Source organism: Pipistrellus kuhlii, unplaced genomic scaffold (assembly GCF_014108245.1).
Source record: "Pipistrellus kuhlii isolate mPipKuh1 unplaced genomic scaffold, mPipKuh1.p scaffold_m20_p_3, whole genome shotgun sequence".
Classification (NCBI taxonomy): domain Eukaryota; kingdom Metazoa; phylum Chordata; class Mammalia; order Chiroptera; family Vespertilionidae; genus Pipistrellus; species Pipistrellus kuhlii.
The window spans coordinates 85417513-85444672 of NW_023425529.1; the positions used below are offsets into that span (position 1 = coordinate 85417513).

General features: G+C 41.5%; 1 protein-coding gene across 1 annotated transcript in view; it reads left to right on the plus strand.

Annotated features, from left to right (window-relative positions):
• The window catches only part of ATP8A2 (ATPase phospholipid transporting 8A2), a 556427-nt gene that overhangs the window by 221447 nt on the left and 307820 nt on the right, over positions 1-27160 (plus strand). Inside the window, exon 25 of the mRNA XM_045588453.1 lies at positions 22626-22798. Coding sequence (XP_045444409.1) covers positions 22626-22798 — 173 coding nt within the window. The remainder of the gene's footprint in view (positions 1-22625; positions 22799-27160) is intronic.

A 27160-nucleotide genomic window follows, 5' to 3' on the forward strand; every position in this document is an offset into this window, starting at 1 on the left:
AGCCTGTGTGTTTCACATTTACAAAGTGAACAGTCCTGTTATTGAATGATTCTGGTTTAACCTTTTTCGATCTTACTGGAAACATTTCTGCTCCTAGCTTTTCCTTAACTCCTCCAATGTTGCTAAATTAACACTTGGAAACCCCTGCAAGTTACCCCCATTTCACATACTTCTCTTATTTGTTTCACTGAAAGTGTTGATCGTGAGACAAGCTGAAGTCTGAGCCTGGATGGCATTGATATGATTGATCCTCTGTGTGCTCTGCTCTGTGGTCGTGGGCCTTCTGGAAAGACCATATCGAGTTCGTCCACTGTTGTGAATGAAAATAATCAGTTGGTGAAAGCATAGAATTAGAAACTTCTTGGTATATTTATTTCTGTGTCTCAAGAATTCTGATTTAAAGCAGACTTTATTCCAAGTAATGTGAACAGTAGGTCGTTCAGGAGTCTCGGATGAATCAATGTTTTCTTCCCTTCTCTCCAAGAAAATCTATTTAAAGCAAAGGTCAAATCTGTGCTGGATTTAGAGCCTATTAACTATAAGTCTGGAGAACAGAGCCTCTTCTCTTTCTTATTCTTCACATAGTTTCAAGCACCAGGGACACTCTGGTCTTCTGCAAATCATCATTTTCCACATATTTTTGGTGTTTGTAATTTTTCTTTTGTTCTGGAGGATGGAGTGTAACCTGTAGCATATACACCTAGTGAATCTGAGCCCTGCGAGTCTTTGGACTTACAAAATTAAGAATAATTAGAACCATAATCATTGTCTTGAAGGAATTTATTTTACTTTGAACTATATTTAAAAAGGATATATTAATATATATATTAATGTACCTCATTTAATTAACATGCTCAAAAATTGAACTCCTCATGTCCACCCTTTCTCCTCCTCCCTCTGCCTTTGTTAAGCTGTTGTTCAAGGGAGCAGCCCCTTTCATGGCACACACATTCTTACCAAACCCTGTACATTTGACTCCTGAAAAGTCTTCAATCCTGTGCTTCCTCAGTCCAGGCTTCATTACATATGTGTCTGTTGGCAGAGTATTGGAACTTGTCTCCCAGCTTCCCCTGCTACTGTTTGTGAGCCTCCTTTCATTCAATGAAGATTTGAATATATTCTGTGAGCAGACTCTGTCCCGTGCAGGAAGAGACAACAGTGAAAGAGTCAGTTAAAAGTGCCTGGCTCCCCGGAGTTTGTAATCTAGTGGGGAGCACAGACCTTAAGCAAAACGAGGAAGGAAAAGGTATATAAGGTTGAACATTATAAGTGCCCCGAGGGAAATAAAGCAGGGAAAGGAAATAGGGAGTGAGGGCTAAGTGTGATTGTAAATAGGGTCTCTCAGAAGGAGAAGGTGACATCAAGAAGAGGGTGTAAGCCTCTGGGAATGCAGGAGAGGACTAGTGTTTGAGGGACACCAAGATGTCCCTGAGCACCTTGGCAGGAGCTGAGGTAGGAGGGGTGCCAGGCCCCACCTACCTCAGCTCTTGGCTTTTATTGGACAGAGGACAAAAGCTTTGCAAGACTAACCAGAGTATCAGGATTTGCATGCTGAGTTACCAGATCTCTGTTATGTTGAGAATAGAGCAGGGGTTTTGGAGGAGGCACATGGTGAGATGTGGCCAGATTCTCAATGCATTTCAAAGGCATTGAGTGAGCCCTGGCTGGGTGGCTCTGTTGGTTGGAGCATCATCCCATACACCAGAGGTTGTGGGTTCGATTCCCCATCAGGCACATATCTGGGTTGTGGGTTCAGTCCCCTGTTGGGATATGTACAGGAGGCAACTGATGGGTGTTTCTTTCTTGTATTAATATTCCTCTCTCTCTCTCTCTCTCTCTCTCTCTCTCTCTCTCTCTCTTTCTCTCTCTTTCTCTCTCTCCTCCCCTCCATCCCCCCCCCCTTCTCTCTGTCTAAAATCAATAAAAATATATACTTGGGTGAGGATTAAATAACAAAGGTACACGTGACATTGTTTGCCAATGGATTGATTATATGGGATGTGCAAAAAATGAATAAGAGTGACCCTGATATTTTTGGCTTGATACCTGGGAGAACAGAGGTGTGGAACTAAAGTAAGGAAGTGTTCACTGTGCTGTCCTAGCTGTTGCTGTTCCCTAACGACTTAACACAGGGGAAAGCAGGCTTGGGAAGGAGGAATCTGGGTCTTAGTGTGCCCTGCTCTGTTTGGGATGCTTCATTGGAAAGCCAAGTGCAGGTACCCAGTTAGCTTGTTGAATATGTAGGTCTGGAATTTGGGGAAGAGGTTTTACCTGGAGATACAAATGTGAGTTTGTCATATGGTCAGCTGAAATCCCCAAAGATACTCATAGGAAAGGTCTTTGGACTGAGCCCTGAACCAACCAACCATTTCTTTTTTCATATAGAAATTCGGCTTTCTCTCTCCCCGCCCCCCCCCTCCCGCCCCCCCCATTTTTTTTTTTATTAAGGTATTATATGTGTACATATCTTACCATGCCCTCCCTCCCCAGAGTTTTGCATCCATTGGTTATGCTTATAATTCAGCTTTCTTAAACAACGATCTTTCCCTCTTGCCCCAAACCTAGCTTGCCCCAGGGTTTGTAGTTCTGCTGCGCGGCAGGCTAGGACAGTTGTAGAGCTGCACTGCCTTTGAAAGTTGTTTCCTGTGCTGAAGAGCCTGTCCCTATTCTCTACTGAGGAGACCGTCTATTACTTCTTTTTAACACAGAGATTGGCAAAATGCGGCTCTCGGGTCACATGTGGCTCTTTGGCCCTCTGAGTATGTCTCTTCCACAAAATACCACATGTGGGCGCGCACGTACAGTGCGATTGAAACTTCATGGCCCATGCGCAGAAGTCGGTTTTCAGCCTGGGCAAGTCTATTTTGAAGAAGTGGTGGTAGAACACTCAAGAGGGCAAAGAGCCGCATGTGGCTCGCAAGGTTTGCTGACCACTGCTTTAACGATTCACATTATAAACTAATCTCAATTGTTTTTAGTGGGTTTCTCCTGCTCCTAACTCTCTCCTGTTAGAATCTATTTCTCTTTAATTTACATTATAATTCTCTCTTCCACAATCCTCTATAGCAGTACTTGTCCTATTTTGTTTTTAATTTCTATGCCTCTGCAAGAAAGTTAACTCTTTGAAATTAGGAGGAGTGGGAGTTTCTATCTTTATAGTATCAGTACTTTGAATATAACCTACATGTTACAGCTCAGATTCTAATTTATTAAGGTTTATAAAAGTGGTTTCTGTTATATACATTGTGTATGCATAATATATTTATTATATATTATTTTCTATAGCACATAGTGTATATGTAGTATATAAATATTTTGTATAGTTTCTCTTTTAATATAAATATATATATATATATATATATATATATATATATATATATATTCATACACACACACACTGAGTGGCCAGATTATTATGATCTCTGAATGCATAATAATCTGGTCACTCAGTGCATATCCTATATAATAAAAGGCTAATATACAAATTGTCCCCTCAACCAGGAGTTCAATCAGCAGGGAGGCCGGCCAACCGCCCATGTCCCCTCCCCCTGTCCAGGCTGGCCAGACTCCACTCATGCACAAATTCATGCACCAGGCCTTTTATATATATATATATATATATATATATATATATATATATATATATATATATATGTATCAGGTTATTATGAATTCAAAGATCAAAGATCATAATAATCTGGCCCAATATATATGTGTGTATATATATATTTCCCCAGAATAACTTCTCTCTTTTGTCAAGCATTTAGTACTAAGGCTTGAGAGTCCCCAAAAGTATATATAAAAAGAAGCCCTCTTAGGCACATTAAGAGTTACTAACTCCATCCAATATGCAACACTATTCAAAGTTTTAAACAGTGAAGCTGACACTTTATTTTTCCCTATAGAAATGCTAGCCATCTGGAAAATTGTGTGTGTGTGTGTGTGTGTGTGTGTGTGTGTGTGTTAGATTAAAGGTTAAATCTCTGCAGAAAGCAACTTAAGAAGCTTCAGGAAATCCTCATTCCTCTGGATACTTTTGGGTTTTAAATCGAGGAATCTGTAGGTTCTCTCAAAATGACTAGTTTAATTGTAGGGGCTGAACCTTTGCCAGGAGGTGGAAAAAAGCATCTGCACCGTCCCTGTATTGGAAACAGCCCACTACAGACCGAGGAGAAGTGGGCAGAGCCCTCGTGGGAGCCCGCTTCTGTGTGAGCTGTGCTCTGTTAGAAGTTAGGGAACCAGTGCTCACCAAAATGAGGGGGTACGGCACAGGCCTGCTTGGCCAGAAGCATTGTGATGAAATGGATGTTTCCCCAAGCCAGGGAGCTATGCCTGCCCCAACAACATTTATTCCCACTTCTAACGGAGAGGGGGCCAGAGAACAAAGCCCCTGGGCCGGCTGTAGGAGCACCATGTACTTGTCAGGGCTGCAGCTTTGTAGGAACATGGGACCAGGATTCCCAAACACTGAGTTTTTCAAGAGAAACTGGATATCTGAGTTCTCATGTGAAATGACCTGGCTTTTAATTTTGGATACAAAATTTTTTATGTGGAATAAATAGTTAACCTAAAATCAAACTATCAATTTTATTTCTCACCATTCAAATCTACCGTCCAGTTAAGCATAAACTGTTAGACTTCTGTCCATGGGTCTGTCTCAGTCTTTGTGACTGAGGTCCCTCATGTTCAGTTCCTGTTGGACCCCTGATTCTTAAGCCCTCCTTGATTTTCCTCCAGAGCACTTGTGACATGTGATTTATATTTGATTTATATCTGTCCCCTCACTAACGTGCTCCTTGCAGTAGGCCTTTGGATTTGTGTGCATGGATGTGTCCTCACAGTCCACGTTCCACAGCTACTTACTGAATGGGTGAATGGCCCATCAACTGAATGTCTCAAATACTCCCAACTTTTTAGAAGGCCATTGTCCCAACACAAATGCAGGGATATGCACAAGTGACTAGCACAAACAGAGAAGAGGTGACTCATGGGAGAGTGAGTTAATGTTCTGGCCAGGTCAGGAGTTCAGGAAATGCAAATATTCCCCAGATAACGATGGCCAACATTTTCTCAGCACCTGCTGTATGTTGACTGATTTGCTTGTTTGCTTTTTCACCCGGAAGAGTGGTAAGAAACTCCCCAAATGGTTTCATTTTCCATTCTTCAACAAGCACTGATTGAAAGTTTATATGATCCACTGAGAACAAGTGATGGCTGCCGGATCTTCAGTTGGAACTTTGTAGACATTCACGGGGTCATAGTGGTCAGGAGGACTTCTGAGTAGCAGTGTCCCTAGATAGCAGTGCTGGGTGGTCCGGGGCCAAAGAGGCTCCCTAAGCTCCCACCTCCCAGTGGACCCTCCCCCCAGCCTTGAAGGGGACAGTAGGTTGTTCTTAAAGAGCCAACTCTTCACAGAGTTAAAATTCAGTATCTTCTGACCTCAGTCACATACTACCCCCTCCCACAATCTTCCTGCATCATTTCCCACTGAGTGGCCTGACTTATCTCCCTGGCTAGAAGCTACCGTATTTTTCGGACCATAAGACGCTTCGGACCATAAGATGCACCAGTTTTTAGAGAAGGGAAATGAAGAAAAAAAGATTCTGAAACAAATAGTGTCCTAAAATATTTTATGTGCATTAAAACCCAACATCACAGTCATAAACACATGTAATCAATCCTGTAAACAGCAGCATTTAGATCCATTTTAGAGCCGAGCAAGCACACAGAGACCACACAGAGCCGGGCAAGTAAAAACACTTTTTTTTTAAAGTATATGTGTAGGCTATATTTGGACCATAAGACGCAGGCACTTTAACCCCCCACTTCTGGGGGGAAAAAAGTGCGTCTTATGGTCCGAAAAATACGGTAATTGTTCCCTCAGTCTCTGTCCATTCACCAAGAACTGTGTTTTGTTTTCTGAAATGTATTTCTTGGATTTGTCTCCTTTAATTTTCTTATTATTACTTCAAAAATTCATTTTTATTGTTGAGTGTTACAGATGTCTTCTACTTCCCCCTTTACTCCTTTCTTCCTGGCTGTTATTCCAGTCACAGGTTTTACTCATCATCTGAAGCCTCCCTAGCTGGTCAGTGTTCTTATTCCAATCTCTCTTCCATCCTGGTGGTGGGTGATCTTCCACAAATGAGTGTGCTCTTTTTGTATGCAGCAGCTGGCTTTGCTGGCTCCCTCTGGGCCCAGGAGGAGGTCCAAATGCTTCTTGTGTCCCACCCTGCTCCCCACCCCAGCATTTTTCTAACTTGTGCTCATGGTTCTTTCCCCTCTACATTTTAATGTAAACTTCTGTGCTTCGTCACCTTACTCTTAGCCAGCCTGTGCAGAAGAGAATGGTGAGTAGTGCCTTGGTCTGCACTGGGGCCCACCCTCACCTACCGAGGGTGGGTTAGCAGTGCTGTACAACCTGGGGAGCCGCTGCCCATGTGTATGTGATGAGGGTTTCCCCTCCAACATCAGTGTGGAGATTTCCAGTGGAAATGAGTCCTTTTCTAAAGTTTTACTTATTTATTTTAAAAATTATATAGAAATAGAGGCCCAATGTATGAAATTTGTGATGAAGGTGGGGGTGTCCCTCAGCCCAGCCTGCACCCCCTCGGACGATGTCCAACTACCAATTTAGGCCCGACTCATGTGGGATCAGGCCTAAACTGGCAGTCAGACATTCCTCTCACAATCCAGGACCACTGGCTCCTAACCACTCACATGCCTGCCTGCCTGCATGATTGCCCTCTAACTGCTCCCCTGGCGGCCTGATTGATGCCTAACTGCTCCACTGCCATTCTGATCATCCCCAACTGGCCTCCCTTGGTGGCCCAATCACCCCCAAGTGCCTTCCCCTGCGGGGCTGAGAGGACTGAGGGACTGAAGCTAGATGAGGCTGGATGCTGCAGGGACTGAGTGAGGTGGGGCTGAGGGGACAGGGCCCACTATCTTGTGGCTGTGGGTACTGCCATCTTGTGAGGGCGTAGCAGTCAATTAGCATATTCCTTCTTCATTAGATAGGATAGGGTATGCCACTGACTTTACTAACTAGAGACTATCATTTGGAAAGTATTCTCATTTTAAGTGTAAACAGTGTTCCATATAAACATGAGACATTTTTCTTAAAAAGTTGTTCTTTCCTGTCACATAACTCTCTCTATCCCAACCCCAACTCTACTCATTCAAGAAATATTGAAGAGGTCAAAGTGGTGCAATTGGTTGTCTCTTTCTACAACCATACCCATGGTTGCTCAGCTGCAGCCTGGGAACCTGTGGGTGACAGCCAGTCCCAGGCCTTTGTGCCAGCACTTTTCGTAGGTGCTAAATCTGAGCCCAGGGTCCCATTTTCTTCATGTGGCTACAGTCTTTACAGATTTGCACAAGCTGCAGCTGCCACACAGGCATTTGGAATTTTTTTTTTTTTTTTTTTTTTTGAGATCTGCCTTTACTAGTTCTCTTTCAGAAATTCCTTACCATTTTTGTTGTTTGCACAAATCTGTACAGTTTTCTTACATGGCACCTGTAAAGTTTATTTAAAAGTTAGTATCAGTGTTTGAAGAAACTTGTTTTATCATGTAGCAAATAAATAATTCAATAATTAAAATGATTTTGTGTTGCTTATGGTGGCTTCCTATGATAACATATATTAGCATTTATCACTGTGAATCAAATGTAGATCTTTAGTTTGCAATTGGTATTTTACCTTTTTGTGTGAGATTCATCACACTCTGTCTTCCTTCCTTCATACCTGACATATGTATGGCCTACCTGCATAAATAGTTAACTTAAAACACTTTGCAAATTATCTAGGAATTATTTTCTGCAGTAGTTTCTTTCTAAATCTATAAACTTGATCACCATTGTGTTTGGCTTGGACACTTTATAATTCCTTCAAGAATCAAGGAGACTTTAGAAATAGTAAGTGCAATGGCTATATCTTTGAGGTGTTAATAAAAGTTAAAAACTTAAATCCCAGAAGATTAAGAAATTAATTAAGCTAAGGTTGTTATGTTCATAGCAAAATTATTCCTAGTTAATGTGATGATATTAAATGTGGCAGTGATTTGCTGTGTCCCCAAGTATAGACTTCCATCTGAACAAATGTATGACAAGTACTGTTCTGCAGGATTGTGGAGATTTATTTTATACACATCAGAGTGATCACTTACAAATGCTGATTTTACCTTCTTCTTGCCAGAGTGAAACTTTGAAATAATATGTCCTAGTAAAGGATTCTCTACTGTAAAAAGAATTTCATATTCTAAAAAACTGCAGAAAGGATTCTCATAGCTGAAGTTTAAATAGCAAATGCTTCTTTAAGGATTTACATTTTTTGATACTTGATTTTACACAGCTATTTAAGAATATATTTGTTTAGCCTGTAAAAGAATTCCTAGTACTAAAATCTAGAGTTTTGGAAGAAAATAAGTTAAGCACATTGGGTTTACATTTAATATTCTTTGAGAAGTGTAAAAAATACATATTTCCAGGGAACTTTTTAACCTCAATGATTTGAGCTCTGTCACAACTTTTAGTCAATTTTTTTTCAATAAGTGGTGGTGATTGATAGTTTTCACGCTTTCTAGGCTCCGAAGCCTAAGTGAATAAATAGTCTCTTTCTTATAAATGATACTATTCATTAGCAGCTGCTGCCTGCTTTCTTTCATACACCCCACTTCCTGAGTCTCTCTTCTGACATTAGTTGGAATTCCTTTTCAGAAAAATGCAGTATTTTTAGAGATATGAGATGTAAAAAGGAAAAAAGAAACTGAAAAATAGGGTATCGCAACTACCCTAGAGAGAGGTTCTGGGGGTGGCTTCTGTCCACAGGTGTTATTACCCTACACAGAAATGTTGCTGGTGTAATACTTGAATTATTCCACTTCACTTAGTTGTATGCCTTTAAACCCCAACAAAAAGAAATTTATTTACTTTATTAAGCATTAAAAGATATTCACACCATTAATTATTTATGAAATGCATATTAAAACTACTAAATGTAACAATGCATACCATTAGAATGGCTAAAGTTTAAAGGACTGATGATGTAAATGTTAATAAAGATAGGAGTAGATAGAAAGCTCAGACAGGATTGGTGAGAACGTGACCTCATACAACCACTTTGGAAAATAGTCTGACAGTTTTTGTAAAGTTAAACATATACTTGTTCTACATGTATCTGCAAAGATGATATGATAAAGTGGTTCCAATCTTATGATATATTTACCCAAGAAGAAAAAAAAAACATGGCCACTCTAAGACTAGAACACAAATATTTATAGTAGACTTATTCACAATATCCTAAAACTGGAAATAAGCCAAATGTATACTAATGGGTGAGTGGATAAATCAATTTTGGTATGTTCATAGATTAGACTACTTCTTGGAAACAAAAAGGAATAAACTATTGGTGAGTGCAACAGCATTGGACAAATCTCAAAGCATTAGTCTAAATGAATAGGCCAGACTGTAAGGACTATAAATGTAACTGTTTATATGGCATTCTAGAAGAGGCAAAGCTCTAGTGAGTGACAGACATAGATGGATATGAGGGGATGGGGGTTGCCTGCAGAACAGCAAGAGGGAATGTTTTTGAGTGATGGAAATGTTTCCTATCCCACCTAATAAAAGAGTAATATGCAAATTAACCATCACTCCACTCCACAAGCCATGCCCACCAGCCACACCCACCAGCCAATCTGAGCGAGTATGCAAATAAACCCAAAGATAGCTACCAGACACAGAGAGCAGGAGGGAGGCTTGGGTTTCCCAGGCAATGGTGGAAGCTAATCTTTCCACCTGCCCTTGCCAGCCTAGGCCTCCACTCAAGGCTACAAAGTTTCAATTGTCGAAGGTAAACAAATCCAAACAGAAATGGCAGCAGCCACTGAGCAAGCAGAAGGCTTGGCTCTGCTCTAGGCTACAAAGTTTCAATTGTAAAAGGTAAATAAATTTCAAATACCAGGGCCTCCACTTGGGTCACCAGGGGGCATGCCTGGCCTGAAAACCACCATAGGCCCCTCGCTCAGGCTGCCTCACATCCCAAGGGAACCCCCACCCTGATCTGGGACACCCTTGAGGGCAAACCAGCTGGTCCCCACCCATGCACCAGGCCTCTATCCTATCTAATAAAAGAGTAATATGCAGATTGATCATCACTCCAACACACAAGATGGCTGCCCCCATGTGGTCAAAGATCCTGCCCCCATGTGGACACAAGATGGCCACCACAAGATGGCCAGCAGGGGAGGATAGTTGAGAGGCACCAGGCCTGCAAGGGAGGGCAGTTGAGATGGACCAGGCATGCAAGGGAGGGCAGTTGGAGGCAATCAACTCTGCAGGGAAGGGCAGTCAGGGGTGGCCATGCCGGCAGAGGAGGGAAGTTGGGGGCAAACAGGCTGGCAGGGGAGCAGTTAGACACCAATCAGGCTGGCATGGGAGTGGGTAGGAGGTGATAAGGCTGGCAGGCAGAAGTGGTTAAGGGCAATCAGGAAGGCAGGCAGGCGAGCAGTTGGGAGCCAGCAGTCCTGGATTGTGAGACGGATGTCCGACTACCTTCGAGGGGTTCCAGATTGAAGAATGTGCAGGCTGGGCTGAAGGGCACCCCTCCCCCCATGCATGAATTTTGTGCATCAGGCCTCTAGTCCTATATAATAAAAGAGTAATATGCAAATAAACTAACAGAACAACCGAAGAAACCATCAAAGCATAATATGCTAATGATATGCTAAGGCTGTTTAACTGCTTACTATTACGTGCATTAATCACCAGGGGGCAGATGCTCCAACCAGTAGGTTAGCTTGCTGCTGGGGTCTGGCAAATCGGGACTGAGCTAGAGGGGCCAGAGACGCCCTGGAGCCCTTCCACAGTCCCTCTCCTGCCTTGTCGTTTACCGGTGGGGTCCCTCCATCAGTCTGGCCTGTGCCCTCTCGAAGAGAGCCTGTTCAACCCCATTCTGTATGCTACTCCCCTTGGGAGGGTGCCAGATGCAGGGCTCATGGCTGGTGAGCACTGCTGCAGCAGCATGAGCCTCTCCTGATCAGGACTGACGGGAGCAGCTGATAGGAGCTGCAGGCAGCTTTGGACTGTGGGTTTCGGCCCGATCCCTGCAAGTCACCCAGAGGGACTCCACCCATGCATGAATTCATGCACTAGGCCTCTAATCTTCAATAAGGGAGAGATTACAAGACTGTATACTTTTGGCAAAACTCATTGAGTTGTCTTAAAATGGCTTAATTTTATGTGAACTATAAACTCAATGAAGCTGATTAACCAAAAATAAAGGAAATTTCTGTAGAAGTTTATATGCTCGTGTGACTTTAGTAAATTGGGGGTTGTTTTATTCTAAAAAAATTAGAATTTTTATCAGAAATTGAAATATCTTGTGGGATGTAGAGATGACCAGTTTAGAGAAATGTCTGATGGGGTGGAGGGCAAAGGTGACCTGAGGGTGCCAGATAGGCACCTGGGTGCTTGAAAGCAAGAGGCCACATTATCTCTTGAGATTGTTTGCTTAATGACTGTGAGATGTCTCATCTGCCTTGAATTATTAAATAGGATATCCTAGAAATGTTACACATTTTACAGAGATTCCTCTTATCTACTAATGAACTCTGAATTTAGAGATATTTATAGATTAAAGCAAATCAACATCCAGAACAAAAGGCAACCGGCGCTGCTGGCACCAGCAGCTGGCAGTAGAGACCATGCGGAATTATCATGGTTTCAGCCTTGACCTTCTTCATTAGCCTACAATGGATTTGCTGGATTTGTACTTCTCTTAAGTTTCACAAACTTATAAACCCATTAAGGTCCAGAAGTTCAAAAGTATTGAGAGTCGATGCTATTAAGAAAGATATGTGATTAAATTAGAAATGAAAATGACAGGGAAAAAAAAAGAAAGAAAAGAAAAGGGAAAGAAAAGAAAGAGGTGGAAATATGGTGAATGGGTGAGGAAAGATGCACCTGACAGTTGGTGAAAGACAAGAAAAGTAGACAGATGACATGGTAAAAACAAAATGATTCTGAACTCATGGTCTTGGGGATGAGCATTATTGTTAGATATTTACTAGCCCAAGGTTAATTCAGGAGAAGGGAGTTGGTGCTTGAACTTGTAGGCTAAACATGATTTGGTTGAATTGCTGCTTGTGAAACTTGAACCATCCTGGTTTTCAGCATCATCAGCTCTGAGCCCATTGGAATTTGCACGACATCAAAGTGAAGGCCAAGGCAGCTGCTGCTACCATGGCCTCTAAGAAATTCCTTATGACGCTGCCAAACTCACAGAGGGGGAGAGGGTTACCTGCTTCAGCAAATTTCAGTGTTGCTGGAACTATTTAATTTTGGAGAAAGATTCCCTCTACTTGCAAATTGGTAGAAATGCATCCAGATTCCAGAAATTTTCGTGTATCCTGGATTGTTTATTAAATCCAAAAAGTGATTAATGGTAGGACCAACCACCTTTCAGATCCCATCTGCTCATAAGCTGAGCAGGTTGCACTTCAACTTTACTTCAGGGCCTATCATAGGAACCTCTGATCTTTATCAGCAGATGGACAACCATTTCCTGAGGTCACACAGTAGCAGTTTGTACGATATTTAGATAATTATATTTTAGAAACAAAAAATGCAAAGGCAAGTGCTGATATAAATGTGGGATCACAATATAGCACAATTGTGAGAAAGGTGAGCAGTGGCACAGCTAAGGGGTCAACCTGTAGTTACAATCACTCACTTTGACATGAAATTGTGTGTTTTTAATGGTGAAGGAAAGTAGATTTGTATAACATGTATGAAAAGCTGGAAATAAATATTTTAATATTAATTTCTAAAAGGCAAATTGTAACAAAAGATTTTGGAATGTTTTGTATCTTCTGGGAATGAAACCCCCAGCCCCAACTCCTTACACTCCTCATAACAGTTAAGACCATTGTAACTTTTAGTAATTGGCTTTTTATTAAAATAAGAAACTGCAGTATAATTTTAGCGACTAAGCTAAATAGGTATTAACAGGCTCTAAGATCCAACCGCAATTTGTAACATCATTCCTTTGGGAAAATGGATTCTAAGTGCCCAATAACTAACTTACAAATAGACTTTTGAATCATAGTCCATTTGAGAATAAGGAACTGTTTGTGATAGTAATACCTTCAATTGGCTTGCTTCAGAACTGCACAGAAGGGACCTATATTCTGCCACACGTGTGTAATGAACCTGGCTAGTCTGGGTTTGATCAAAGATTATTGCTGAGTGGGCATTGAAAGCATAGGAATTAAAACCTAAGTAAAGGCTGGAAACAGCATTACAAGGATGGGTCTGGAAAGGTTTTCAATCTCAAAGGCAAAAGCGTGATTCTGAATAGATGAAGCAAGGGAAGAACGAGATGGAAAATAGATACAAAGGGAGGTTAGGAGCAGAGAAAATTTAAGACAAAAAGGCCAAGAGACAAGGAATAACGAAGACCCAGAGCCAAGAATTTTTAAGGAAATTATAACACAAATTGTATCAGGAGGTCAGACAAATAGATGCTTCCAGGACCTATAAATGATCTCTTAAAGATATTACAATGTATGTTTAAAATCCCAAGTTATACATGTCAATTCATTTATGAAGTCAGCATGTTAACTGAGCACTTACTATGGGTTAGTATGATCGAAGGTTGGCAAAGCAAGTTTCTGCCTTCATGGAACTTGCATAATAAAAGAGTAATATGCAGATTGACCATCATTCCAACACACAAGATGGCTGCCCCCAGGTGGTCAAAGATCCTGCCCCCATGTGGACACAAGATGGCCACCACAAGATGGCCAGCAGGGGAGGGCAGTTGGGAGGCACCAGGCCTGCAAGGGAGGGCAGTTAAGAGGGACTAGGCCTGCAAGGGAGGGCAGTTGGAGGCAATCAACCCTGCAGGGGAGGGCAGTTAGGGGTGGCCAGGCTGGCAGAGGAGGGAAGTTGGGGGCAAACAGGCTGGCAGGGGAGCAGTTAGACATCAATCAGGCTGGCATGGGAGTGGTTAGGGGGTGATCAGGCTGGCAGGCAGAAGTGGTTAGGGACAATCAGGAAGGCAGGCATGCGAGCAGTTGTGAGCCAGTAGTCCTGGATTGTGAAAGGGCAGTCGAACATCCCTTTAGGGGTCCCAGATTGGAGAGGGTGCAGGCTGGGCTGAGGGATACCCTCCCCGCCCCCCCGCACAAATTTTGTGCACCAGGCCTCTAATTTAGTATAATAGCCAACCATTTAAAATGAGCCATAGCAGGCTAGGGTATAATGGTGGTGATATCTATAATAGGATATACCTATAAGTAGAATATTATATTTTCATTATTTCGTTTTTAATTTTGTGAATTGCAAAATTTATGAAGGGAGATAACATAAAAGAACATGCATTCTTGGTATTTATTGTTTTTTTAATCATCACGGAAACATAGTAGGTACTCTGATAACTGACAATTATATCTTGGTTAGCTGATTATAATAGGTTTGACTCATGTGTCTAGAAGGGGAGATAAAAGTAGGAGGAGAGAAAAAGGAAGGAAGGAAGGAAGGAAGGAAGGAAGGAAGGAAGGAAGGAAGGAAGGAAGGAAGGAAGGAAAGAAGGAAGGAAGGAGGAAGTCCCCTATCTCTTCTTGTAAGGGCAATAATTGAATCATGATGCAATCACCTTCCAAATACCCCACCTCCAAACACATTGGGGTTTGAGCTTTCAATATGACTTTTGGAAAGGACACAAACATTCAGTCCATAGCATTTTAATGGTTCAACTTGAAAGTATTTAAACTCGATATCACCCATGTTTCAGAGGTCACAGTGGGCTATGACATAGTAAGAGGCTGTCAGGAAGAGCCTCTCTGGAGGATATGCCTGCCAGGGGTCAATGTGTGGTGGATACGTTCCCTCTGTCCCCACCTGCTTGCTGCTAAAATTCCAGCTTCCTTGCAGGTCCTTCCCTACAATTTTTTGGGGGAAGGAGAAGATTGCAGATGTCACAGGAACATAATTTTCTGTTACCATATTTCTGCCACTTTATTCCCAGTGCTCTGGCTGGTTCTGGTGATACTCTCCCTACTCATGCCACGGAGCCTCACACACTGACAGGTAGACAACCACCAAAATTTGGGACTTTTCACTCCTCCTCAAGCTGGAAAAAGAAGTGCCCTCAGTGTCTAGTCTATCTTCATGCATGCTCCAGAAATAACCCAAGTAGAGAAAGTATCTCCATGGGTACTAAGCACCCTTAAAAAATCACAAGCAATGGTTACCACATCTTAGATTTTTATCCTTTATCATTTCCTTCAAAAATCAATGGGGGAGGCTCATAGGCGTAAAGAACACTGGACTAGATTCTGCCTCCGTGGCAGCACTGGCATATTGTCTTGGATCAAAACTATGTACCTTGACTCATTCCTATTCCCCAGGAGGATTTTCTGTCTGCCACACATTGACCCTACAGATACACCCTCCAGAATTGCCCAGACTTGTCAGAGTTCCCTGGTGAACACAACCAGGCTGCCAAGCTGGGATTTCCCTAAGTGGATGGAATGTCTCCTCTCAACCAAAATTCTGAAGGTCAAGTTCTTTATACAATAAGATACACATAGATGTTTGCATAGATGTTTTGTTTGAGATTTGGAATTACTCAATCAAGAATAAGTAGAAAGTTTCCTTTATCTTAATTTTTAGTAAAAGTCAATTTAAGTTTTATTCTTAGAGTACTTTTCTATCAATTGTTTTTCTGTCATTACATTGACAAAGAAAGTATTGTCCACGATGACGTTTCTCCTCCAGCTGAGAAAGAAGTGCCCTCAGTGTCCAGTCTATCCAGTCTATTTGCTGCATGAAGTAGCTGAAGTGTGTATTTCCCTTAATATAGGAAATCCTTAATGATTGAATAGTAGCAGAGGAAGAATGAGTTTCAAGAGTCCAGTCCTAAGTAGATTACATTGTAGAGCTAATTTGTTCATAACAAAAGTGCTGTCAAGTAAATTTTCTTAGCTCCACTTTACACATGACAAAAATCATAATTTAAAGAGGTTAAATAGTTTTCCTAAGTCACAGAGATATACAAGGAGATTTAGGACTAGACACCAGGCTATCCAAATCCAGAACAAGGGCTTTAGACACAATCATGCCTTAAATACAGCTTTCTGATATTGCCAAGTATCTCTTGTTGAGAATGAACTGAACAGGAAGATAACATAAACTATTTCTACTTTTTGCTGATAGTTGATCTCAATTTAATAATGGGTAGAAGGATTCCTGCTCATTCAACTCACTTCTTTAAGACTGTAATTTATGTTATCATATGATAAATTACATGTAAAAATGTAACTTAGTAGTTAAAGGATAGTTGTCCAGGCAAAATAATTTCAGCAGACTGTTGTGCTTCCCTGATTAACTCAATCCAGATTTTTTTTTTATTATAAGCCAAAAATTTCCTTCCTATATTTGAATCAGATATACCATTCATAGACATAAATTCACTGGGAAAAAATCAAAACATCAGTTTTTTAATCTTAAGAATGGTTCTGTACTTTAATTTGATTTGATAATAGACATTGCACCAAGGCTGGTATAATATTTTAAAAAGTATTGGTAGTTTAATTGGTATGTTGCTTTGTATAATATGAAAAAAAGTCAGTTTTCTTTTAAATTAATCTGATGACCCAAAGAGAGAAATGGTTTAATCTGAAGATCTCAGCAGAGACTAGAAATTAATATTTTGTGTTATATTTATATAGGCTAATATCTCTAGGGTGCTTTAAAAATTACCTTGTGCAAGCTGGGAAATGCTTGCCATTTAAATCAGCAACATAGAGTGAGTGAGAGAGCCTGAGGGAGTGGAAAGGGAGTGTGTAGGTGTGTGTGTGTGTGTGTGTGTGTGTGTGTGAGAGAGAGAGAGAGAGAGAGAGAGAGAGAGAGAGAGAGAGAGACAGATCCTGTATCTTGGGGCTGGCATATTGGGTTCTACTAGACATAAAGCCCCTGCTACAGCTGCAAACATTCACTGGGTGGCTGGCTTTGGCACAGAAACCACACCATCTTGAAGGGGAGAGCTGCTGTGACTAGGAGCCCAGCCTCACTACCACCCACACTGACCTCAGACACCTATCAGATTCTGCAGCTACTCTGGCCAAAGACCTGCTACCTCATCTGAAGACCCGCAGACTCTGGGACTCCAGCCTACCTGGTTGCAGACCCTTGTGAGTCCCAAAGTGTGCTCCCCTCCCATCAAGCCAGTCACTTCAGGCTTAGATGCCTCCAAAGAGTCTCAGAGTGTGCAACTCTCCCACCAAACCCACCAATTCAGCCACAGGCCTGTCACTACCAGGTGCCTAGACCCTCTGGTGAGTCTTGGAGTGCACAACCCTCCTGCCAATCCCACTGCTCCTGCCTCAAGCCCCTCAAAACTCTGCATCTGGACCCTTCAGTAAGAACCAAAATGGGAAGACAAAGAAATAATCCCCAAAGAAAGAAAAGGAGACCCCCCCAAAAAAAACAACAACAAAAAACCACACACACACAACACACACACACAAAACAAACAAACAAACAAAAAACCAAAAAAACAAACTCTAACTAAATGAAATGAAGGCATGCAATATGTCAGAAAAAAAGAATTCAGAATAAGGGTCATACAGTTCATAAATTGGTAGGATGAGAAAATCAATAACTTATGTAAAAATCAAGAGGAAATGAAGAATGATATAGCTACAATAAAAAAAAAAACACAATGGAAGGTTACAATCGTAGAGCATAGGAAGCAGAGGACTGAATAAGTGAGTTAGGAGACAGGGCAAGAAAACACACCTAATATGAACAGCAATTTGGGAAAAAAATAAAAAGGAGGAGAAAAGCCTAAGGAAGCTTTGGGACAACAGTGGAAGTGCATAGCTTTACAGGCCTACCTCAAAAAACAAGAAAAACTGGTAATAAATTATCTTATTCTACAATTTAATGAATTAGAAAGAGAGGAACAAGAAAAGCCCAGAGTAAGTAGAAAGAAGGATACATTAAAGATCAGAGCAGAAATAAATGACATAGAGACCAAAACAAACAAACAACACACACACACACCCAAAATAAAAAATAATAAAATAATAAAAAACATAATACAAAAGATAAATAAAATCAAGAACTAGTCCTTTCAAAGGATAAAAAAGATTGATGAACCTTTAGCCAGTCTCACCAAGAAGCAAAGAGAGAAGACCCAAATAAACAAAATCACAAATGAAAGAACTGAAATAGCAATAGATCCCACAGAAATGCAAAGAATCATAAAAAAATAATGTGAGCAACACTATTCCAACAAACTGGCCAACCTAGAAGAAATGGACATATTCCTAGAAAAATATGACCTTCAAAATTCAACCAGGAAGAATCAAAAAGTCTGAATAGGCTGATAACTGGAGGAAATTGAAGCAGTAAAAAAAACAAAAAATAAAAAACAAAAAAACCCCAAACAAAACAAAAGAAAACTTCCAACAAACAAAAGCCCTGGGACAGATGGCTTCACAGGGGAGTTTTATCAAACATTCAAAGAAGGTATAAAACCCATTTTCCTCAGACTATTCCAAAAATTCAAGAGGGAGGAACAATTCCAAGCTCTTTGTATGAAGTCAGCATTATCCTAATCTCAAAACCAGATAAAGACAATATAAAGAAAGAGAATTATAGGCCAATATCCCTAATGAACATAGATGCCAAAATTCTCAACAAAATTCTAGCAAATTGGATCCAGTATTAAATTAGAAAGATCATACACCATGAAAAAAAATGGAATTTATTCTGGGGATGCAAGTATGGTACAATATCTGAAAATCAATAAACATGATACACCACATAAACAAATTGAGATACAAAATCACATAATCACATCAATGGATGAAGAAAAAGCATTTTGACAAAATCCAACACCCTTTCTTGAAAAAACTCTCAGCAAAGTGAGAATAGAGAGATCATACCTCAACATAATAAAAGCCTTATATGACAAACCTATAGCCAACGTCATACTTAAAGGGAAAAAACTAAAACCATTTTCCCTAAAAACAGGAGCAAGAGAGGGATGCCCACTTTCACCACTCCAATTCAACATTGTACTAGAAATACTAGTCATTGTGATCAGATAAGAAGAAATAAATGGCATCCAAATTGGAAAAGAAGTAAAATTGCCATTATTCACAGATGACATGATATTGTACTTAGAAAATCCTAAAGACTCCAAAACAAACAAAAAACAACAAACAAACAAACAAACAAAAAAATCTGGACTTAATAAATGAATTTGTCAACCTAACAGGATATAAAATTAACACCCAGAAATCAATGGCATTTTTTATACATCAGTAATGAACTCACAGAAAGAGAAACTAAAAAAAAAAATCCCATTCACCATTGCAACAATAAAGTTAAGATACCTAGGAATAAACTTAACTAAGGAGTAAAGGACATGTATTCAGAAAATGAAAGGATGCTAAAAAGAGAGAGAGAGAGAGAGAGAGAGAGAGAGAGAGAGAGAGAGAGAGAGAGAGAGGAAGACATGAACAAATGGAAGAATATACAATGTTCTTGGGTTGTAGAATCAACATCATTAAAATGTCCATATTACCCAAAGCAATCTATAGATTTAATTCAATCCCCCTTAAAATACAATGGAATATTTCAAAGACCTAGTACAAACTCTCAAAAAATTCATCCAGAATAAAAAAAGAACCTGAATAGCTGCAGCAATCTTGAGGAAGAAGAATAAAGTTGGAGAGGTCACAATACCAGATATCAAGTAATATTACAAAGCTACTGTTTTCAAACTCCCTGGTGTTGGCACAAAAACAGACATATAGACCAATGGAATAGAACAGAGAAAACAGAAACCAACCCAATTCTATTATGCTCAATTAATATTTGACAAAGGAGGCATGAGCATACAATGGAGTCAAGACAGTCTCTTCAATAAATAGTGTTGGGAAACTTAGACAGATGCATGCAAAAAAATGAAACTAGAGCACCAACTTACACTGTATACAAAAATAAACTCAAATGGATAAAGGACTTAAACATAAGACACAAAACTATAACAAACTTAGAAGACTCCATAGGCACCAAAATATCAGACATACTGTTTGTTGCAGTAATATCTTTACCAATATAGCTCCTAGGACAATGGAAACTAAGGAGAAAATAAATGGGACTACATCAAAATAAAAAGCTTCTGCATGGCAAAATAAACCATCAACAAAACAACAAGAAAGCTCACTGCATGGGAGAACATATTTGCCAATATTATATCTGATTAGAGGCCTGGTGCACGAATTCATGCAAGGGTGGGGTCCCTTGGTTCTGGCCATGGATCAGGAGCTGATAGGTGCCTGCTGGCTGGCAGAGGGATGATGGGAGTTTGGCAGGCCATGGGAGGTTGGCTGTGGGAGTGCATTGACCACCAGGGGGCAGCTCCTGCATTGAGTGTCTTCCCCTTGGTGGTCAGTGTGTCATCATAATGACTGGGTTGACCATTCGTAAGGATCGTTTAGGCCCGGCTAACAAAATCGTGCACAGGTGGAGTCCCTTGGCCTTCCCAGTGATCAGAGCCAATTGGGCATACCAAGGGCCATCTTGCTCAGTTTCTATTAAAGCAATTGGGTCCAGATGGTTGGGTGAGGGCAGGGGCTGATCAGGGCTGGCAGATGGGGGAAGGGCTACCGTAGGTTGGCCTGCTTCAGGATGCTAGCTGTGGGAGAACACTGACCATCAGGGGACAGCTCTTGTATTGAGTATTTTCCCCTTGGTGGTCAGTGTGTGTCATAGCAACTGATCGACTGGTCATTTGATTGTAGGATCATAACAGTCACTTAGGCTTTTATATAATTATGTGTATAGGTAGATAGATAGATAAGTGTCTAACCTCCAAAATGTAAAGGGAACTCATATATTTTAAACAAAAGGATAATCCCATAAAAATGGGCAAAGGACCTAAATAAACATTTTTTGAAAGAGGACATATAGAAGGACAAGAGACATAGAAAACATGCTCACAGTTACTAATCATCCAAGAGATGCAAATCAAAATGACAATTAGGAACCATCTCATATCGGTCAGAATGGCTATCATCAACAAAGAACAAGTGCTGTCAAGGATGTGGAGAATAAGGAACCCTTGTGCTCTGCTGATGGGAATGTAGACTGGTGCAGCCACTGAGGGTAACAGTATGGAGTTTCCTCAGAAAATTAAAAATGGAACTCCCATTTGATTCAGTAATCTCACTTTTAGGAATATATCCAGAGAAGTCAGAACACCATTCAGAAAGGATACATGCACCCTTATATTCATAACAGCATAATTTGCAATAGCTAAGATTTGGAAACTGCCTAAGTGCCCATCAGCAGATGAGTGAAATAGAAAACTGTGGTACATCTACACAATGGAATACTATGCTGTTGTGAAAAAAATAACATTTGCAACAGCATGGATGGACATGGAGAGCATTATGCTAAGTGAAATAAGCCAGTAGGAACAGGATAAATATCACATGAACTCACTCATGTGGAATTTAATAAACAACATAAACTGAACAGACCATCAAACTTCAGAGGAAAGGATTGGGGGGTTTAGGGGAGATCAACCAAAGGACTTGTATGCATACATATAAGCATAACCAATGGTCACAGACACTAAGAAGGGTGAGGGCATGTGCTGGTGGTTGGGAGTGGTTGAGAAGAGGTCAATGAGGGAAAAAGAAAACATATGTAATACTTTAAGCAATAAATAATTAATAAATAAATCAGCAACATATATTTGCCCAAGAAACACATTTGTTTGTAGAGCAGCGTTTTTCAACCGCTGTTCCGCGGCACACTAGTGTGCCGCGAGATGTTGCCTGGTGTGCCGTAGGTGCAGACAAGACAAGAATTTTATAATTTTTCACTATTTTGTTTACTTAATTATAAAATACTTTCTTTGTGTTTATTTGATTCCTATTCAAGAGAATTACTTTATATATAGTCAATATAGGCACAGAGTTAAATTTTTTAACATTTTCTAATGGTGGTGTGCCTCGTGATTTTTTTCATGAAACAAGTGTGCCTTTGCCCAAAAAAGGTTGAAAAACACTGATATAGAGCTTCTATGAAGCACCAAGAATAATATGTATGTAGTATAAAGGAGGGAGAGAAAGATAGTTGTAAGGACTTTAGCAATTACATTTCCAAAGAAAAAGAATTTGGATGCTGTATATCTGCAATAGGCTGCAGCCAGGATGGTTTATTGTAGTGGCAGTGGGGGTTGGGTCCTGCAAGTGGGTAGCAGCAGGGGGCAGGGCTGGTGAGTAGGCGGCACCAGGCCAGCCAAGGCAGGTGCCAGCAAGGCCCCCATTATTGCCTTGCCAGTCGTCCCACAGATTGACACTGATCACCGGCCAGGCCTAGGGACCTTACCCTTGCATGAATTTTGTGCATTGGGCCTCTAGTTTTAATATACAAATATACCAAATTGAACTTTGTTTATATTATATATATTACATATATTTTATATGTTCTCTTTTCAAGGAACTTTTGACCTCTGTTTTGGGTTTGATATGTTAATCAGACAAAATGTGACCTTTCCCCTCTATCCCCACCCACCCCAACTATTGTTTCAGGCAACAAGGGCAGCCATTACTCAGCACTGCACGGACCTTGGAAATTCTTTGGGCAAGGAGAACGACATAGCTCTCATCGTCGATGGCCACACCCTCAAGTATGCCCTCTCCTTTGAAGTCAGGAGGAGTTTCCTAGATTTGGCGCTCTCTTGTAAAGCTGTCATATGCTGCAGGTAGGCCTGCACCAGCTGTGGGAGGTTCATATTCTGACTTGTCCCTGTCTTGTATCTATAGAAAAGAGATCAATGCATGGGAGTTTTAAGAGTATAGACTCATAAAAAAGGCAAAACCAAAATATGAAATTAACTGTCCATTCACAGATTTTGTGGAAGACAGTTAGTGGTTATTTTTGTTTTGTTTATAGTCTTCTGAGAAGATAAAAGAAGAGCCAGAGCCTCCAGTCATAGTCACACTGAGGGATAAACTGGAAAAATTTCTGCCTCAAGCTGGTGTGGCAAGTTAGACAGGTCCTACTAACTACTTGGTTCCTTGGTTCTGGATGGCTGAGCTCAGCTTCCTAGGCCTGTGGGATTTGGGTGCCTCTTAACTGATTTCCAGTGGGTGTTTCTTTTTGTTCAACAAAGAGCATTGATTGGGTCCTTGCTGTGCTAATTTTCGTGTTACACTCCAATGAGAAGGCTTTGTTGGCTTTTCATGAAGTCTGAGAAGGTTTTTGGGTGAGAGTTGTTACATCCCAGTGGCTACTGGTTATATAAGATACAGATCTGATAGAAATTTGAAAATCATACAGAATTATAAAGAAAACTATTTGACAGATGAGTGCACCACCCAGAGAAGTTCAGTAAACAGCCTGAAAGGAGAGAGGAAAGTCCTGACTGCTGAGAGCACTGTGTTTAGACGGCACCTGGTACGGAGTGTAATGCTCTGTGCACATCATCGGATTAGTAATCTCATTAATGCCTGCTTGTGTGTGGTAGCTATATACTTTTATACCTTTTTAAACATTATTTTCTATGATATTTTCTCAGAAGCCAGTTATCAGTATGCTTTTAACTTTCTCACTGCATCAACGCTTTAAGCATGTCTTGTGTTGGGGTCCTGACAAGGTTGCCTTGGAGTACCCAGTTGTCATGTTGACAAAATGGGCCTTGCCATATCTCACCACACTGCCTGTTTGGGATGCCCAGTGAGTCAGAGGGCAAGCCCACTGCCTGGCTTCAGGACAGTGGTTGCTCCCAGGTCTCCTTTCCGGCCTCACCCCCAGCCCAGTTTCCTGTATGTGACCGAAGAACCTGTTCTCATTTGCCCACAAATAAACCCTTCACCCAAATGGAACTGTCCGTCTTCACATAATGATAGTTCTCTATCATTTTATTCTGCCATTTTGAGCCCTTTCCTTAGTTGGAACATCCTCTCTTTCTCTTTCCCTCAGCCTACCTCCCCTCCCCCCGGAGAGCTGAAGTGGTTGATGGGGGACCCTTTGGGCAGAAGGAATGCTGCTCTTGAGTGGTGGCTGCAGGATGTTTAAGGGCAAGGAACAAATTCAAATGTGTTTGAAACAACGAATGAGAATGCTGCACTGTCTTTGAGTGAGGAAACTTGTGCAATTCTGAGAGACTTGGGGTAGTAAGGATGACCAGGGCATCTGGAAATGAAATACCAGGCTCCTGGTTTTATGATGGCCTCCCTCCCTATTTTTAAACAACTTATTGAGATATAATTCACATACCATACAATTCACCCAAAGTATATAATTCAATAGCACTAGTATATTCAGAGTTTTGTAACCATCACTACAAACAATTTTAGGATATTTTAATCACCCCAAAAAGAAACTCTCATCCATTATTAGTCAATCTTCATACACCCCCACCCTTCAAACTCCCCTCCCCAACTACTAAACAACCACTTATCTGCTTTCTTATCTCTATACTTTTGCCTATTTGGGACTTTGTATAAATGCAGTTGCATAAGATGTGGTCTGTTCCTTTTTTATTATTATTGTAGTAAAATATATGGAACATAAAGTCTGTCATTTTTAATTAAATTTATGGGGATGGCATTGGTTAATATCATCGAATAGGTGTCAGGTGTGGGTTTCTATGTTGTACTGTTTACCCACCACACAGTCAAATCATTTTGTCTCCTTAGCATAATGTTTTTAAGGTTGATTCAGGTTGTGGGATGTATTCATACTTCATTCCTTTTTATGTTGAATAATATTCCATTGTATGGTTATATCTTATCTTACTTACCGTATTTTCCAGCATATAAGATGACCCCCTAATTTTACAGTTAAAACATAGGTTTAGGCCTATATTCGCTGTATAAGACTACCCCCCACTTCAAAGAAAAGACTTACTTTGCCGTCAAGATCTGCAGGTAATTTTTGTGCAATTTTGATCTTTTGCCCCCGATTTTTGGTTGACTTTTTTTCATTTCGAAAGTCATCTTATTAACATTTGGATTGTTTATACTTTAGACTATTATGAATAATACTAAAGGCCCAGTGCACAAAATTCATGCACAGGGGGTGGGTCCCTCAGCCCAGCCTGCACTCTCTCCAATATGGGACCCCTCAAGGGATGTCCAACTGCCCATTTAGGCTTAGGTCCGATCCTAGTGAATGGCGGTTGGACATTCCTCTCACAATCCAGGACTGCTGGCTCTAACCATTCGTCTGTCTGCCTGATTGCAATTAACCACTCCCCTGCCAGCCTGATCGGTGCCTAACTACTCCTCTGCCAGCCCAATTGCCTTTACCTGCCCTCCCCTGCTGGCCTAGTTACCCCTAATTGTCCTCCCCTGCTGGCCTGGTGGCTGCTAACTGTCCTCCTTTGCCAGCCTGGTTACCCCTAACTGGCCTCTGCTGCTGGTTCAATTGCCCCTAACTGCCCTCCATTGCCATTCTGGTCACCCATAACTGCCCTCCCCTACTGGCCTGGTCGCCCCCAACAGCCCTCCCCTACAGGCCTGGTCACCTCTAATTGTTCTCCCCTGCAGGCCTGATCACCCCAACTGCCCACCCTGCCAGCCTGGTTCCCCCAAACTGTCCTCCCCTGCTGGCCTGATTGTCCACAACTACCCTCCCCTGCCAGCCATCTTGTGGTGGCCATCTTGTGTCCACATGGGGGCAGCCATCTTTGGCCACATAGGGGCAGCCATCTTGTGTGTTGGAGTGATGGTCAATTTGCATATCACCTCTTTATTATATAGGACTAGAGGCCCGGTGCATCAAATTCATGCATGGATAGGGACCATAGGCCTGGCTGGTGATCAGGGCTGAACAAGGCCTTCTGACTGTCGACCAGGGCCTTCCTCGCCCAGCTGGCCTTCCTTCATTCCATGCCAACCTCTGGAGTGAGCGATCAAACTCCCAATCTCCCGGTCGAACTCCTGAGGGGATTCTTTGCATATAAGCATTTTATATATATACTAGAGGCCTGGAGCATGAAATTCATGCATGGTTGAAGGGGGTGGATCGCTCAGCCCAGCCTGCACCCTCTCCACTCTGGGACCCCTGTGGATCGGGCCTCAATGGGCAGTTGGACATCCCTCTCATAATACAGGACTGCTAGTTCCCAACCGCTTGCCTCCCTGCCTTCCTGATTGCCCCTAACTGCTTCTGCCTGCCAGCCTGATCACCCCCTAACTATTCCCCTGCCAGCCTGGTCACCCTTAAATGCCTTCCCTTGCTGGCCTGTTCACCCCTAACTGCCCTCCTCTGCCAGTCTGGTCACCACCAACTGTGCTCTCCTGCTAGCTTGGTCACCCCTAACTGTTTTTCCTTGCCAACCTGGTCACCCCTAACTGCCCTCCCCTGCCAGCCTGGTTGCCTCCAACTGCCCTCTCCTGCTAGCCTGGTCACCCCTAACTTCCCTCCCTTGCCAGCCTGTTTTTGCCCCTAACTGCCCTCCTCTGCAGGCCTGGATGCTCCCAACTACCCTCCCCTGCAGACTAGTTGCCCTCAACTGCCCTCCCCTGCAGACCTGGTTCCCCCCAACTGCCCTCTCTTGCAGGCTTGATCCCTCCCAACTGCCCTCCCCTGCTGGCCATCTTGTGATGGTTATCTTATGTACACATGGGGATGGCTATCTTTGACCACACAAGGGACAGCCATCTTGTGTTGGAGTGATAGTCAATTTGCATATTACTCTTTTATTAGATAGGATAGATTGCTATGAAGATTCATGTACAGGTCTTTGTGTGGGCATATGTTTTCATTTCTCTTAAGTATATACCTAGGAGAGGAAGTGCTAGATCAGTTGTAACTCTCTGTTTAACCATCTGAGGCAATGTTATGTTGATTCCCAAAGTGGCTACACCTTTTTATGTTCCCACTAGCTATATGTGAGTGTTCCAGTTTCTCTACATCCATGTGAACACTTATTATTATCCATCTTTTCAATTGGTTAGCCCAGTGGGTGTGAAATGATAGCTCACTGAGGCCTTCACAGAAGGCCTCATTTCCCTGATCATTAATGATGTCGAGCATCTTTTCATGTGCTTATTAGCCACTTTTATGTCTTATTTGGAGAACTGTTTATTCAAGTCCTTTGCACATTTAAAAAATC